The sequence below is a fragment of the Heterocephalus glaber genome, unplaced genomic scaffold, assembly GCF_053883595.1.
Source record: "Heterocephalus glaber isolate CG9 unplaced genomic scaffold, H.glaber_assembly_v1.0 deba00001564, whole genome shotgun sequence".
NCBI lineage: Eukaryota > Metazoa > Chordata > Mammalia > Rodentia > Bathyergidae > Heterocephalus > Heterocephalus glaber.
In genome coordinates this window covers 21,004,114-21,019,861 of record NW_028258351.1, presented here as the reverse complement: position 1 = coordinate 21,019,861, position 15,748 = coordinate 21,004,114, and the positions used below count along the sequence as shown (strand labels likewise).

Genomic DNA, 15,748 nt, shown 5'->3' with positions numbered 1-15,748 from the left:
TAGATAAACAAGATCGGTGGGTAGAAGCTTCAGGAAAAGAATTCAGCTGAGCACGAGGATACTTTGGCAGTTTCCCGTCAGTGTTCACGGTCAGACAGAGTCTGGGTTGCCCTTGGGCAGGCTTTCTAGAGGGTCCAAGGCTGGGCCCGGTCACTGTTTTATTGCTTTTTTTTTTTTTCCCACAAAGGGAAATATGTTTACTAAGGGTTTGAAGAATACTGACACTGTAGAATACAAAGATTAATTTTTTGGTCTTGAAGTTTTCAATTCCAAGGAGACTAATACATACAATTATCATCTTATTTAAGTGTACTTTGTCTATATACATCTGCTTTGTCCTATCGAATTCCAATATAACTGAAGTAGATTTAGAGCCCAAGTCTTCTGACTCAGCCATTACCAGAAGTTACCACGAGTTCACTTATTATCGGCATTTAATTTATTGAGCAGTATGTTAAACCAAGCATTGTCCGAGACATTTTGTATAAATTACTCATCCCTCAGTAGACCTCTAGGGTACAAACTCTTATCCTGGCTTTACACAGGAGGCAGTGGCCCTCAGCAGGGTACAGCAACTTGCCCAGGGTCTCATTGCCAGGAAGATGCAGAGCTGGGATTAAATCTCACATAATCAATCTAGCTGGATTAATCTCCATGCAGAATTCAGAAAACATGTTTAAGATGAAAGTTTCTGGGATGCGCTGCTTGGAAATGACACTTAGGAAGTCTCAGATGCACAGACAGTAGGAAAATGCTGAACCTGGAACATCAACAAGTAAAAAGATCTCAAGCATCAGAAGGCCACCGTGGGAAGGCAACTGGCTCTACTTCTTGGTGCAGGAAGGCTGAGCATCTCTTCCAGCCCTTCCTTGATTGAATCCTGGTTTGGGAAACCATGTTTACTTGATTTGATTGAGTAGATTCTGCATCACTGGACTGCAATACTTAGGATATGTTCTTTTCTTTTCAGCTTACTGTGGCAATCAGAGCTTTGTTACAGAACCTGAAGGAGAAGATCGCCCTTTTGAAGGACTTATTGCTAAGAGCGGTGTCAACACATCAGATGTATCCATGCAAACAATTCCACCTCTTTGCTAGAGTGGGAGGACAAGCAATCTTATTTTAAGAAAGGAAGAATCTGGGCCACCCAGATTTTTCTACAGTTTGAGGAGGACCTGGTTTCCACACCGTTCCTATGATCCTGAGTTCTATTTTAAGTGTCAGTTACATATCTTACAGTGAATATGCTGGCAAGGAAAGACCTGCCTGAGGAATTAACTGGCTTGGGTACAACCTTTAGAGGGCAGGAAGCTGATGCTGTCAGTGTCACATGTACAGAGCCCCACGTTGCTCTGTCTGCTGCCTTGAGAATGGCCCGGCCCTGCTCCAGCAGCAGACTGTGCTCCTGATGCTACTTTCTGACTGCCCAGAGTTTGTAACGATCCATTTCGTTTTGGAGAGGCCAGTACCAGTAGAAAGCATACATCTTTTGCTGTTGTTTTTACCACTTGTGTAGGTCATTGAGATATGAATTGTTTGCCTTATTATTCTTTCAGGGGCGCAGATATTGGCTCTAGTTTGGAAACTTTGGGGTGGAGGGTGGAGTGGGACTTGTTGGAAGTAAGTTGGGCCATCATCTTAGCCTCCCCCCAAACATTAAAATTTTTCTTGGAAATTCATGATCTGATCAATGTAGGAAAATATGTGTGGACTGTTACCTAAACTAACCCTTTAAACCTGAGTTGATATTAATTTGAAAACTGATCTCAAATAGCTTTCTCTCATTTTACTCCAAATTGTCCGTAGTTCATGCCAAAGATCCAGCTTTTTTCTTTTCTTTTTTTGACACAGGATCTCACTATGTAGTTCAGGCTGGCCTTGAACTCACTGTGTACCCCAGGCTGGCCTCCAATTTGAGGTGATCCTCCTGCCTCAGCCTCCTGAGTGCTAGGATTATAGGTGTATGCCACCACACCAGGCCAAAGACCCAGCTTTTGATATTAGAGGAAGTAACATCCTGGTTTGAACCATGGGAAAATCATATAGAATATATAGAAATTATATAGAATATAGCTTTTTAGATAAAATAAAAGTGTTTAAAGAAAACATTTTTGTGCACATGTAACCCTTTTATGTTTCCAAGATTAGTTTAGATTAGTTGCATGGCTTTCCATATATCCAGTTGTTAATCCACTAAGGTTTCAAGTAAAATTTTAATTTCAGTAAATAGTTGGGGCCTTCTTTGTAACACAATTGGAGTATTATGAAACACTTTGTAACTTTATTTTCCATCTGGTATCATTTGTTACTGCCCAGTTAGTCTATTATAAAAGTCTCTGATTTTATTTTACCAACATAAAGAAGTCTGAATTTGTAAACCTCAGGTTGTTGCTGATGGGCAGGGCTCTTTCCTCTGCCTTCATTACTAGGTGCTGGGAAGTCTGCACATGGAGTCAAGGTGTCAAATTCATTTTAGTGTCACCTAACACATATGGTAGAAAGGCAAGTAAATACCTTTTAATTGTTTCACGGTAGAGTATTGGTACCTGTGTATTTGCTAGCTTCCATTAAGGTAATTACGTATTACTCATTTATATGCTAAACCTATAGAGCAAGGGAAGTCTATACATTAAAAATTTACTTAGCTAGATACAGTGGATCATAGCGCCAATTCCAGGCTGAGGCAGGAGAATCACAGGTTTAAGCCCAAACTGAGCAATGTAGCAAAAACCTGCCTCAAATTTTAAAAAATAAATACATGCTGGGAATATAGCTCAGTGTGAAGGCTCCAGGTTCATTTCCCAGTACTACAAAACAAAAACAGAAGAATAACAAAAGTCTTACTTTATCCTTTCCTAATAATTTCTGCTAGTTATTAATTAGAGAACACTAAGTATACCATAGGAATAACTGACTTTGTTCTCCTAATGCTTAAAATCTGACCATCTGTAATCTCTTGGGGTTTTGGTGTGGTTTTGTGGCGGTCTCAGAATTACCTCCCAAATTGCTGAATTAAGCACTAAGCATTAAAAGCACTGAACAGAGATATTTAAAACATTACAAAAATATTTAGTGACCTTAATGTGGATAGTTCAGAAATTCCTAGGAGAAATTTAAAAAACTCAACTGGAATAAAAGGGTTTTCTTTACAATTCTTTTTTTCCCCCCAAATAATTGAATGTACAGTATCTGTACTGTGACTACAGCCACTACTGCAAGGCATGGCATGCAGACAATCCACCCCCTGGGGGTGCTCCTAAATCTCTGTGTTTTCAAGAAGGCTATTTTTCTTTAGATAGAATGGAAAGAAGGAGGTAGATTCTTTTCTTTTTCTTTCTTTTTTTTTTTTTTTGAGACAGGGTCTTGCTATATAGTGCAGGCTGGCCTTGAACTCCCAACTCCCTATGTATTCCAGGCTGGCCTTAAACTTGACACAATCGTCCTGCCTCAGCCTCCTCAGTGCTGGGATTACAGGCCTGCACCACCAAGTCCGTCTAGGTAGCTTCTGTACTGTGACCCTTCTCCCCCTTTTTGGTGCTGGGGATTGAACCCTGAACATGATAGGCATACAGTCTACTACTGAGCTACACTCCCAGCTCCAGACAGCCTCTTTATAATCCTTCTGCTCGTTCCCATCTCCCTTTGACTTCCTTCCTCTTCCCTAGCATTTTAAATAATTTTGTAAGTTACTCTCCAGACTTAGGGTATATTAGACAGCATCTTGTCAGTCCTGATAGCCTCATGTTACTGGTTAGTTTTGGTGATCCTTGCTCTTTACAAAGAGATACTGAGGGCAGGTCAGACTTTGCCCCTCAGGAACCTGATGCAGTTAGAAAGAGAATCCAGCATTCCAGCGGGATTTTACACCAAGGAGAGAACTAGGAGTTGTAGTGTTTTGCCCAGGACCCCACAGCTGGGAAATAGAAGAGCCAAATTCAAACACAGTCTGGCCCCAAGTCAGTTGTTTACTGCTAACTTTTATTTTAGTAGAAATAATAAGTTATCACCTGGCGTGTCTTCCACTGCAACTTCCTAGTAATTGGTACACTGCTGTAGTGCCAAGACAAATCTTGTTTATAAGGCAAATCCTGGAGAATGTACTTAATCATCAGGAAGATTAAACACTGCTCCATGTGGCTTATTAGCTACACTACTGTATGACGTTGTAATTCACCAAATAGAGTGACTTTTTAATCCTGTTTTTGAGGCATAATTAATGTTGGGTGACTTTTTCGGTGTCAATATTTGAAGACTACATTTCCTCACTGTGCTGGGTAGTTAAGAGTTTATGGTACTCACTAAATTTATGCTTTTCTGCATTTGTGGAGTTTTCCAAAGGATACTAGGAGTTGCCAAAATGATAAGTCCTATGACAGTGTTTTCTAAACAGTTAAATTCATGGAGTTTAGGTCTAAGCTGTTATTCTCTTAACTGAAAAAGTACTTTACTCCTGGCAAGAGTGAATATGAAATTAAAATGAAATTTCTGTGCTTTTAAATCCATTAGTTTGCAATTAATAAACCAAAGTCTTGCAGCCAGAAAGTTTAGAATTGCCAGAAAACATTGACTTCTATTCACAGTGCTTTGCAGAGAGATGAATTATAATCATCTCCCTAGTTGAAAGAATGTGCTATAGGAGGCTGCATGTGAAATTTCAGGTAGTACTAAAAATATTCTTATCGCTAGCTTTATCATCCGAAGCTTGTACTTTTGTTAGTTTTTCAGTGGCAGCACCTTTACCTCTTTAAAGAGAGTAAGAATAATCTCTTTAACAAAAGGATTTAAGTATCAAAAGGTATTTTTGGTGCCTTAGGAGAAGGCCTGTGAAAATATTTTTTTTTTAAATCTGTTAACTTTTATGAACTCTTTATTTTGGGGGAAATGGATAGGTAGATAGATGTGACAATCGCTATATAATAAACCCACATGAAGGCAGGTGTGGAGAGGCTGAGTAGATTCTAAAAGTATCCCCTGATGGCTGATGGCTGCAGTACCGTACAGTGGTTCTCAAACACCACCTGTTTGTGACAGTTTTTAAATAAATATAAGTATATATGTTGTTAAATCGCTGTTTCTAGTTTTTTTATGTTAAAATCTTTTTGATTTTTCACCATGATAGTAAAAGTAGATAGTTTTGTTTGTTTTTTGAATGTCCAGTCCATACCTGGCAAAATGTGTAATTGGTAATTCTCAGCTAAGTATTTTTTCTGTCCCCGATTTGTTTGGAAGCATTGGTCCATGAAATCTGGAAGTTGGGCCTCAGAATAGTGGGAGCAGCATCAGCTCTGGAAGCAGGCACAGCTGCGACGGAAGACTGTGCTGTCACTTAATTGAGGCCAAACAGCAGTTCAGTCTTTCTGGGTCTTCGTTTCATTATTTATAAAGTAGGAATAATCCTACTTTTGCAAATTTGTTGAAAATTGAAGAAAATATTTATAAAGCACTTTGCAGGACTATCCCCCCCGCCCCCCCGCAGTGGTTCGTGTTGACCTCCTTGTGCCTTATTTTTCTCATGTGAGATAGAGGTTACAAAAGTCCACCCGGCTTGTATTACTGTTGTGAGGATTAGACTATATGCAAAAAGTTGCATCACATATAGTAAGTCCAACTTGGGGATTGACTGCTACTACTATTTTATCATTCTTATAAAAGTTACTGCTACCAATGAGAATTTATAGGCAAAATGGTTGTATTAAAGCACACACAGGTATTAAAGTAGTACTTTCAAATGTGATGAGTGCTTTGCCAGGCATGGTGGTACATGCCTGCAATCCAAGCTATTTAGGAGGCTGAGGCAGGAAAATCACAAGTTTGAGGCAAGCCTGGGCAATTTAGTGAGACCATGACTCAAAATAAAATTAAAAAGAGTTGGGTTGTAGCTCACTGGTAAGAGTGTTTCCTTGCCAGGTGTGGTGGTGCTTGCTGGGGTGGGGTATTTTAGATTTTCAGATTAGGGATGTTCAATCTGTATCAATACAGTATTATTTTTAGATGGCAAGAGAGTCGGGTGTGGTGGCACATGCCTGTGATCTCAGCACTCAGGAGGCTGAGGCAGGAGAATGGCCTTAAGTTCAAGGCCAGCCTGGGCTACATAGTGAGTTCAAGATCAGCCTGAATTAGAGAGTGAGACCCTGTCTCTAAAATAAAGAAGTGCAAGTGATATGAGCAGTGCTGGCAGCCCCAGGGTGGACAAGCCCCAGATGTTGGTGGGCAAGCCCAGGTGATGGGGTGTGGTAGGTGAGCTAGGCTCTAGCCCAGTTAACCAGTAGAGCGACTTAGTTATGCTGCTTCTTAAATTCCTGTCAGAAAAATGACAGTTGGCTTAAGGCACTGATGATGAACCTTTTAGAGTTTTCAATGAAACAAATAAATCCTCTGTGGCACTTGTGCCATAGTTTTGCCACCTGGGGCTTAGGGGATCTCTAAGGCTTCTTTAAGCACCAAATGTCTATGATTCTGTTCTTCATTTACTAATCTACAAAATATTATCACCAGTTTTTACTGCCTTTGAAACTGATTTTTATTTGACTCATTCTTAACATTAGTTTAAAACCGTAACTAGTATCTGCTAAATTTTAAAACTTAACCTTTGTTGTTTTTATTATAAAAACTACTCTCTACCTGTACACGTGTCATTGTTAGTTTTCATTAAAGGCCTCTCTCTCTTCCTCAGCCTCGTCCTGTCCCATCTCATTCTTCATAGTTCAGTGTTGGTAGTTGGTACTTCTCATCCCAGGCTTTCTTAGACATGAAACATGTTGTATACATAAATATATATATATATGAAGATAGACACTTCTTTTGGTAATAAAGGGATTGTACTATATATATGGTTCTGGAACTTGTTTTTATTAATTACTATATGTACTGTTGGTCCAACAATACAAAACAGTATTCAGTCTCCCTGGAATCCTGAATGTCTTGTTTCCCTTCTATAGAGGCCATTGTTTGTGTATATACTTTCAGACTATGTGTCTATTCTTTTTTAGCATAGTGCAAACATACTATTCACTATTTAGTTCCTTGTTGCTATTGCTGTCTCCCCTCCCTTACCCCCTTTTGGGGTTAAAACTATTTGAGAGCTTATTCCATATCAGGTAATTCATATGAACACTTGTAAGTGCCCAGAAATGTTGATTCCCATTATCATCAGTACAGGAACAGCTTTCTTGTTCATTTTTTTAGGCTTCAAAATATTCCATTGCATAATGCCTTATTGATGGACATTTAGTATGTTTCCAGTATTTGGCTATTGTAAATAATGCTGCACTGAAAATCTTTGCTCAGAAGTTCCCATGTGAATGTATGAATGTGCCTTTTAAATCGTTAGGTATACAGAAGGCAGTCTGGTAGTTGATACAACCTGTTTACATTCCTACCAGGAATGTAGGAGGGTGCCTTGTTCCTCAGCTCCTTTCCAAAACTATCTTGTCACAGTTTCCTACTCTGATAGGTGAAAGGGTACCTTGTTTTAGTTTGCATTTCTTTTATTGATGTGAAACCCAATGGCCTTTCATTTGATTAGAGATATTAGTGCTAATTTTTTCTGTGTTCTGTTATGTCCTTTGCCTTTTTATTTGTCACTTAAATTGTTTTACTTTGTACCTTTTTTGATTTTTTTTTTTTTTGAGATAGGGTCTCTGTGTAGTTCAGGCTGGACTTGAACTCACTGTGTAGCCCAGAGCAGCCTCAAACTTGTGGTGATCCTCCTGTCTCAGCCTCCTGAGTGCTGGAATTACAGGTATACGTCAGCACACCCAGCTCCATCTCTAGATTTTAAAATTTTGTCTGAAAAGATTTTTCCTACTCCAAGATTATTAAAAAATTACCAGCAGGGCATGGTGGTGCACACATAAAATCCCAGCACTCTGGAGGCTAAGACAGGAGGATTGCCGTGAGTTCAAGGCCAGCCTGGACCACATAGTGAGTTCAAGGCCAGCCTGAACTACATAGTGAGACCCTGTCTTAAGAAACAATATTCTTCTAATAATATTTCTAAAATTTTATTTTTAAATGTTTATAAATGTGCTTAGCTGTAATATTGGATTTCAGTTCAGCATTTGTTTGCTTGGATGGTTGGATACTGAAATCCTAACAAAATCAGAAGTTGCCAGGTGAGTTGAATGTGGCACACAAGACAAGTCTAACTAATTTTGGGATATAATTAACAGTTTCCACGATTTAAATTAGTTTCCATTTTGCCCCATATGATTTTTGCTTTTTTGATTTTTTTGAGACAGGGTCTCTCTGTAGTTCAGGCTGGCCTTGAACTCATTATGTAGCCCAGACTGGCCTCAAACATGCTGTGATCCTCCTGCCTCTGCCTCCTGAATGCTGAGATTACAGGCGTGTGCCACCTACCCAGCTGTCCTATATAATTCTTGTCTCAGTTGCTTGTTTTATTTTAATTTGGGGGGAGCTTATATATAGCCTTACACTTTACAGATAATTTACCATTAACTTAAAAATTAGTATTTTTTTTTTTTTTTTTTGGTAACAGGGATCGAACTCAGGACCTTGCGCTTTCGAGGCAGGCGCCGGAACCACTGAGCTAAATCCCTGGTCCAAAAATTGTTATTCTTAATAGTGCATTGATCAAAAAATTAATATTTGGCCCCTTTTGTTAACTGAGTATTTAAAGTCACAGTATCTTGCAATTGTTCCTTCATGGTTTCCAGGATAGGGTACTTAGTAACTGTTGTCAAGCAGGAAATGGAAAAAATAATGGTAGTAATTTGACCCAGGAAAGTGTGGCATTCTGGAATGGGGAGAGAATTTATTAATAGTAGTTGTTAACTATTAATTTGCTATTGATAAAATATTATTTTAATATTTAAAGCTACTAACACTGCTTAGCTACATTGGTGTGGGAGATTTATGATTTTCTAAGGGCCGTATGTTACTCGAGAAATTTTTTTTGGCCTGGGACTGTTTACTATTTTACTGTAGATTTTTTTTTTGGGGGGTACTGGGGATCGAACTTGGGACCTTGTGCTTGCAAGACAGGTGGCGGAACCACTGAGGTAAATCCCCGCCCCCGTTTACTATTTTACTAGCAAGCCAGCTCTTTTTCTGTCCAAACTTAGCAACAAAAATTGTCCATTCCCTAGGCTATGGTGTTCCTACCGAGGCAATGATGATGTTACTATTTGGTTCTGCCAATTTCTCAAAAGTTTTTAGGCCTGAGTGCAATGTTTTAAGTTCCTCCTTTAAGGAGAAAACTAAACCCAAAGCAGTGCTCTTACAATGTCTTACTAGGATTTGGTATTTGTGGCCAGGGCTTCTTTGAATCACCAGCCTTTCACATCTAATAAAACAGAGATACAAAGGGAAAAACAAAAAACTTTTGAGTTGAGGTAGCTTATTTTGGGGCTTTTTCTATGCAGTGTCAGATATATCCTTTCAAAAATGTTTCTTAGCTTTTTTCCTCTCTTTCTCTGTAGAGCACATGCTTAGCATGCACAAGGCCTGGGTTCAGTCCCCAGGACCAAAAAACCACTACAACAAAAAAAAGTCCCTTCAGGTTAGGTTCTGATTGATTGATTGATTTTTTTTGGTACCAGGGATCAAACTCGGGACCTTGCGCTTGCAGGGCAGGTGCTGGAACCACTGAGCTAAATCCCTGGCCCCGATTTATTTTTTTAACCATCACTTGTGAATTGTGCTGGAAAAGATGTGACAGATGATCTGTGTTATATATAAAGAAACAGAGAACCCAAAAGGTGAAGTAGCTGGTTCATTGTCATGAACAGTGGACAACATAGGACTAAAACTCTGCCCTTCGGGCTCCTAGTTTAGCACGCTTACTAGACTAACGCATTAAAATATTATCATTTCTTTGTAATTTTCCTTAAAGATCATGTAATATATTTTAAATAATGACTGATAGTAACAATTTTTACAGTACATTGGTGCATGAAGTACCACTTTACAAGACAGTCCAGTTCTGTTAACAGGTGTTAACATGGAAGAAAGCAGACAGTATAGAGTATGTCCTCCTCTACTTTTTAAAACAGGGTAGCTTTGGGATTTTTTGTTTGTTTGTTTTTGTTTTATCAGTGCTGGGAATCAAAATCAGGGTTTTACACAAGCTAGGCAAGTGCTGTACCACTGAGCCACATCCCCAGCCCCGCCCTAGGATATTATGTGTAGGAATACACCTTTGAACACTGACACCTGTAACTCAAAACCTAAGGAATTGCTGACCCAGTTTGCTCTATTGACTGGGTGGAAAATATTATTTACTTAGTATGCTTTTTAGTAAAAGAATTTATGTAATGATCTTTGTCAGTGTTTTATGTCCCTTACCATCAAGATCATTTACCTAAGCTGAAGATCAGAGCAGGAAAAGGTGAAGAATGGTTCAGATAGATGTCTTTTGGAGAGTAGAGATAAGAGTGACTCCAAGAACTAATTAATTTAGAAATATAATGGGTGAGATGAGGTAATCCATCCACCACTGGACCTTAACAATGTCTACAGAACACAGCTGGAAGGAGATCGAAGACAGAACCTATTGGATGATCTCGTAACCCGAGAGAGACTACTTCTGGCATCCTTCAAGAGTGAGGGTGCAGAGCCAGATCTAATCAGGTAAGAGTTTTCATTTACAGGAATAGCTTGGCGGCAGATGAGGATTTACTGAAGTTTTTACAGCTGTATCCTCAGTGGTTTAAGTTCTTTATAAACAAGTATCTTCTGTTCATTTATAGTGTTTGGCTGTAATTTTCTATTCATTTAGTTTTCATTTTCATTTTTTTTTTTTTTTTTTGCGGTACTGGGATCGAACTCAGGACCTTGGGCTTGTGAGGCAGGCAGCAGACCCACTGAGCTAAATCCCCAGGCCCTCATTTTCTAGATTTAGTAAACCTGGTGTGTTCAGCTGACTCCTATCTTGCGCAGAGCATAGTATACTGAGGTAAAATACGAAGTTTAGAGACTTTTGTAGTATTTGGTTGAATTTTCTGCATTGGTAGCTGCCTTACATGGTCCTGAAGTCACTCTCTATCTGTGTAGAAAAGTAAGTTTTGTTTGTTAATTGACATGTTGAAAACTGTTGTCTTGGCTAGACTGCGATTCGGGGCTTATGGAGGAGGGTGTGTATGGCAGTTGGAGTACTCTCCCAATTCCTCTCTGGGAGTAATTGACACTTTACGAAGCTGACAGCTGCTCAGCACTAGACCCTGTTGGAAGACCCAGAGAAGGTGTCCAGCTTTCCAAGGCCTGCGGTTAATGAGCTATACATGTTACCTCTTTAGTTTGGCCTCCTGCCTGCTTCTAGAACTCTCTTCACTTCCTTCACAGAAAGAACTGAGCTCAGGAGGGAAACCCAATTCTGCCCCTCTTTCCCACTAGGGATGTTGCATTCATGGTGGAGAGGCAGCTCGTTTCTGCTTAGTTCACAGCTAGGAATATTTGTAATATGCCCCAAGGGCAGAGGGTTTTGACCCCAGCCATGCACTATCAGACTCTGTCTCAGACAATTCAGTATGATTGGGAGTAGGGTGCGGGGCGGGGGCAGGGCAGGGTCCCAGGTGATTCTCATAAGCAGCCAGGATCGCAACCCACTGTTTTAGACCAAGCCGTGGAGGATGCAGCAATTTCTTTCCAGGTCTTGTCAGAAGTGGGCAGTCCAGAGTTCTTAGGAAAAAAAATTATAAAATACAAGAAGCTAGATGAAGCCCGGAGTCAGTGAGGGAGGAGTCGCGATCCTCTCTCAGCAGTGACCTGGGCAGGGTTTTAAATGCAGGCTGGAGCCCGCGGTGCTTCCATTTATTGTCATCCCCGCCCCGCCCCCCGCCCCCCATGGCTCTCTGGCAGTATTCAGTCTTGTGAAGCGAGTGGATGCAGACGATGGTCTGAGTTGGTGAAATAGAACAGGTAACCAAAGGAATGCAAGAGGGAAAGAAATTACTATCTTCCAAGAAGGACCTAAACATCGAAAGAAGAGGTCTTTTTAGTCAAATTAATACCGGTGGGTTGGGGGGAGCATGTTTCATGGGAGGGTGGGGTGGTCAAGGAGATGGAAGATGTTCAGCACCAAAAGAAAGAGGCTATTAGATGCCAGATTCCATTTATTTATTTATTTGTGTGTGTGTGTGTGTGTGTGTGTGTGTGTGTTTGCACTACTGGGGATTCAACCTGGGGCTTTCCCACTGAGTTAAATCCCCAGTCCTTTTAACAATTTTTTATTTTGAGGCAGGTTCTTGGTAAATTGCCCAGGCTTAGCCTTAGCTTCCCAGAGTATTGGGATTAAAGAAATGAGCCACTGGGCCTGCCTTACACTCCATTTATTACTCTTCATTAACTGTGTCATTTAATGATATTTAATGGGGCCAACCTAAGAATTAGGCCCTTAAGAGTTTTGCTGTTTTCCAGTCCCCTTTAGCCTGTCTTTTCTCCCATCCCTCTCTGCCTCATTGATAATCTCTGTATCCTTGCTATTCCACATCAGCCTACAGATGAGCAGCATCAGCATCATCTGGAGCCTGTTAGACATTCAGAATTTCAGCTCCCAACCCAGAACTCCTGAATCAGAACCTGCACTTTAACAAGATCATCAGGTGATTGGAAAACATGTTACAATTTGAGAAATACTGCTTTGTATTAATCTGTTTATAATTGTGGCATTTGCATCAGAATACCTAAGAGATTTACAGAAAAGGATAAGAAAGAAAGAAACAAAAAAATACAAGTGTCTGATCCATGTACTTGGAGAGTCTGATTAGTACTCTGGGGTGAGGGCTGGATGGCAGTAGGCCGGGGGAGGCTCCCCAGGTGGTTCCAGTAGGTGGCAGGGTTAGGACTACTTTGTCACTGTGCAGTGGTAATGATACCAGTAGCTTACACCTACTATTTGTTTTGTGTTCTAGACACTGCGCTGAGCCTTTCATGTGCATTTTTTCAGGCCCTATGTACAGCATCCCATTTTGCAGAGGAGAAACTGAGGCTGGGGGGAGTGCTGATTCTAAAACTAATCAGTCTCACAGTTGGATTTCAGATCCCAGCTCCTAACCTTGGCACTATACAAACTGAACCACAATACAGAAGGACTGGGCTTTGTAACTTACCAGTCCCTCAGTCATCTGAGCACAACAATCATTGACCTTAAGTCAAGCATGTGTTCTGCCCTGTTCTCATTGTTGTTAGGACCAGGTGAGGTAACTGCTATTTGAAGGCTCTGAATTTTAAAACCTTTTCAAATACAAGATGTTGTCACTACAGGGTTGTGTCCCCTTGAGGCTAGGAGGGAGCTCATGCCTCTATCTCGTCTCTGAGACCATCTGTCCCACTTGTCATATTCCCTGAGTGCCCTGAAGACCTGGCCTCCTTGACCAGTCTTGTTCCATGGTGCTGATCCTTGTGCTGCACCTCATTCTGTCATCCCCTCCCCTACTCCCAGATCTCATTTGTTTCCTGTCCTCTTTCCTCACTGCCTAACTTGCTGCCTGTCATCTTATTGGTACATAATCTCTTGATAATTTTATCTGTGGAACCAATGTCTAGCAGTGACTTGTATTCTGGAAATATTTTGACCAAAGCCTCCTTGAACCCTAGGATTTGAGCTAAATAAATTAATTGATAGGAGAATTTTAGGGAAATTGACAGGTTAGCAGCAGAAGTGAATGTTGTCTGTTTGGTTTGGGTGGAAGGAAGTTTTCTGAGGATATCTTAAGTCCCACTACGAGGACTGCCTCATACTCTTTCTGTAAGGCTGATTCACCTGGTGTTACCTGTTGGTTTATTGGTGAAAGATTGGGGTTGTTTGGGGACAGAGAGACCAGACTGAGTAGAAACTATGAAGCAAAGATAGCCACAGTTTTGAGGTTTGCAATAACTAAAGTAACTGGCCAGACTTATTTACATGTAGTCAAGATGAAACTGAAGGCAACATGTATATGGTTCTACCGTTTTTGTTCAGAAACAGAGGGTTAGAATAGTTCAGAGTAAGATTCCAGAAGAATTCTGTTTCAGAAAAGTGTGTAAGCACTATGGAGGAGAAAAGACTCCCAAGGCGTGATGTGAAGAAGGTACAAATGGGCACGACAGACAGTGACGGTCCACTCCAGGTGACACGGAGTCTGGCCAAAAGTAAGAGACCACTGTGGCAAATAAATATCAATCACCGTGAAGAGATAAAAATCATTGCAGGTGAAAAAAAAAAAAAAGAATGCTAGCTGACATGGGAGGTGAATTCTTTGTTCACTTTGTTAGTGACTCCTTATTAGGTTCTGATTGCCTTAGACCCATTCTACCCACCCTATCAGTAACATGTCCAAAAAGTGCAAATCTCATAGAAGTCCTTGGGGAATCTAGACAGTAAGAAAACCTATACTACTAGATTCAGCCATTCTGGAATACTGGGAGCTCTGCTGAAGGGTTATGAGAATGGGCAAAACACATACTCCAGCTAGCCAGGGAGGATAGCACCATCGGGGACTTACAAATGGTGAGTGTATTGAAGAGTTGAGTGGAAGAATGTTAAAGCCAAATGTCTTACCTCTGAGGTCAGAGTTGCTGGTCTTTGACTTGGTTCACCTGCCTATGTCAGTCACATTTGCTATCTTTCCCTCTAATCCCCACCGTTGAGGACTCCTCTTCCATCCCCATCTTCTCATCCCTAATAATTCAGAGGATCTGAATTCAGTTGCAGACACGACCAGTTTGGGATCATAGTTTGATCATATCCTTTACCTCTTAATTGTTGGGTTTCTTAGTCATTTCTAATACCAACTCTTAGGACCTTTCCATTATGTCTTTGGAGAAACTTCATTTTTTCTCTGCCGGTTGGTTTTCCTGATATCTCCAATGACTCATGATGATTTTCTCAGACGTCTCCATTGTCAATCCCTAATTCTGTGCTCCTCCAACATTTTAGTTGCTTCTGTAATTCTTTGTTGGTTTGTTTTTTAGTTTTTAGTTTTTTGGTTCCAGGGATCGAACTCTGGACCTTGCGCTTGCGAGTCAGGTGGCAGAACCACTGAGCTAAATCCCCAGCCCCTATTTTTTTTTTTTTTTTTTTTTTTGAGACAGGGTCTCACTGCGTAGTTCAGGCTAGACTTGAAATCACTGTGTAACCCAGGCTGACCTCAAACTCTTGGTGATCCTCCTGCCTCATCCTCCTGAGTGCTGGGATTGCAGGTGTGCACCACCATGCCCAGCTTGCTTCTGTAATTCTTGATATTAGGTCAGATGGGTTGCCAACTTTGGGATGAGGTTTGGGGGGACACACACATCTTTCCCTTGGGCCGTGACTATAGAAACACATTAACCAGAAAGCCTTGTCAAAACTTGAAAATGTTATAGACCTGAACGCTGTGGCATCTTTTGTCATTAGTGTCAGATTGTCCTAGTTAGAGAACTGTCTGCTTATCTGTATTTCAGAGCCCCATTAATATCTTACGGCAATAACTCAAGATGAGTTTGCCAAAGTGGGACTCGCTTGGAGCCCTGCGTACCTCTCTTCCTAGAGCCCCCAACCTTAGTTTCTCTCCTTCTTGTGTGCTTCGTGCAGTCGTCTTTTCCTCCCCATTTCTCATTCTCAGGAGCCCTCCTACCTGGCCCTTTCCTCCTCCTTTCTCATCTTCCTCAGATGTGGTCTTATTAGGGAAAGAAGAGTATTTCCAAACATCAGTTTGGATTAGCATTTCCTTTAAACAGACATTGATGTGCCAATCACGTAATTGAGTGTGTAACTGTTGTGATGGAATCTTCCTCTTACCTTAGGATTACCAGTCATTATTCTAAA

The 15,748-nt window shown here is 40.7% G+C and overlaps 1 protein-coding gene across 8 annotated transcripts in view; it reads left to right on the top strand.

The window, feature by feature from the left end:
- The window catches only part of Stx8 (syntaxin 8), a 279,691-nt gene that overhangs the window by 11,199 nt on the left and 252,744 nt on the right, over positions 1-15,748 (top strand). For all 8 annotated transcript variants that reach the window (XR_015443240.1, XR_015443239.1, XR_002386969.2 and 5 more), the window contains exons 3-4: positions 971-1,065; positions 10,483-10,593. Coding sequence is in view for 4 of the 8 variants with exons in the window: in XM_021238313.2 (XP_021093972.1) it covers positions 971-1,065; positions 10,483-10,593 (206 nt within the window). In the remaining 4 variants the exon portion in view is untranslated. The remainder of the gene's footprint in view (positions 1-970; positions 1,066-10,482; positions 10,594-15,748) is intronic.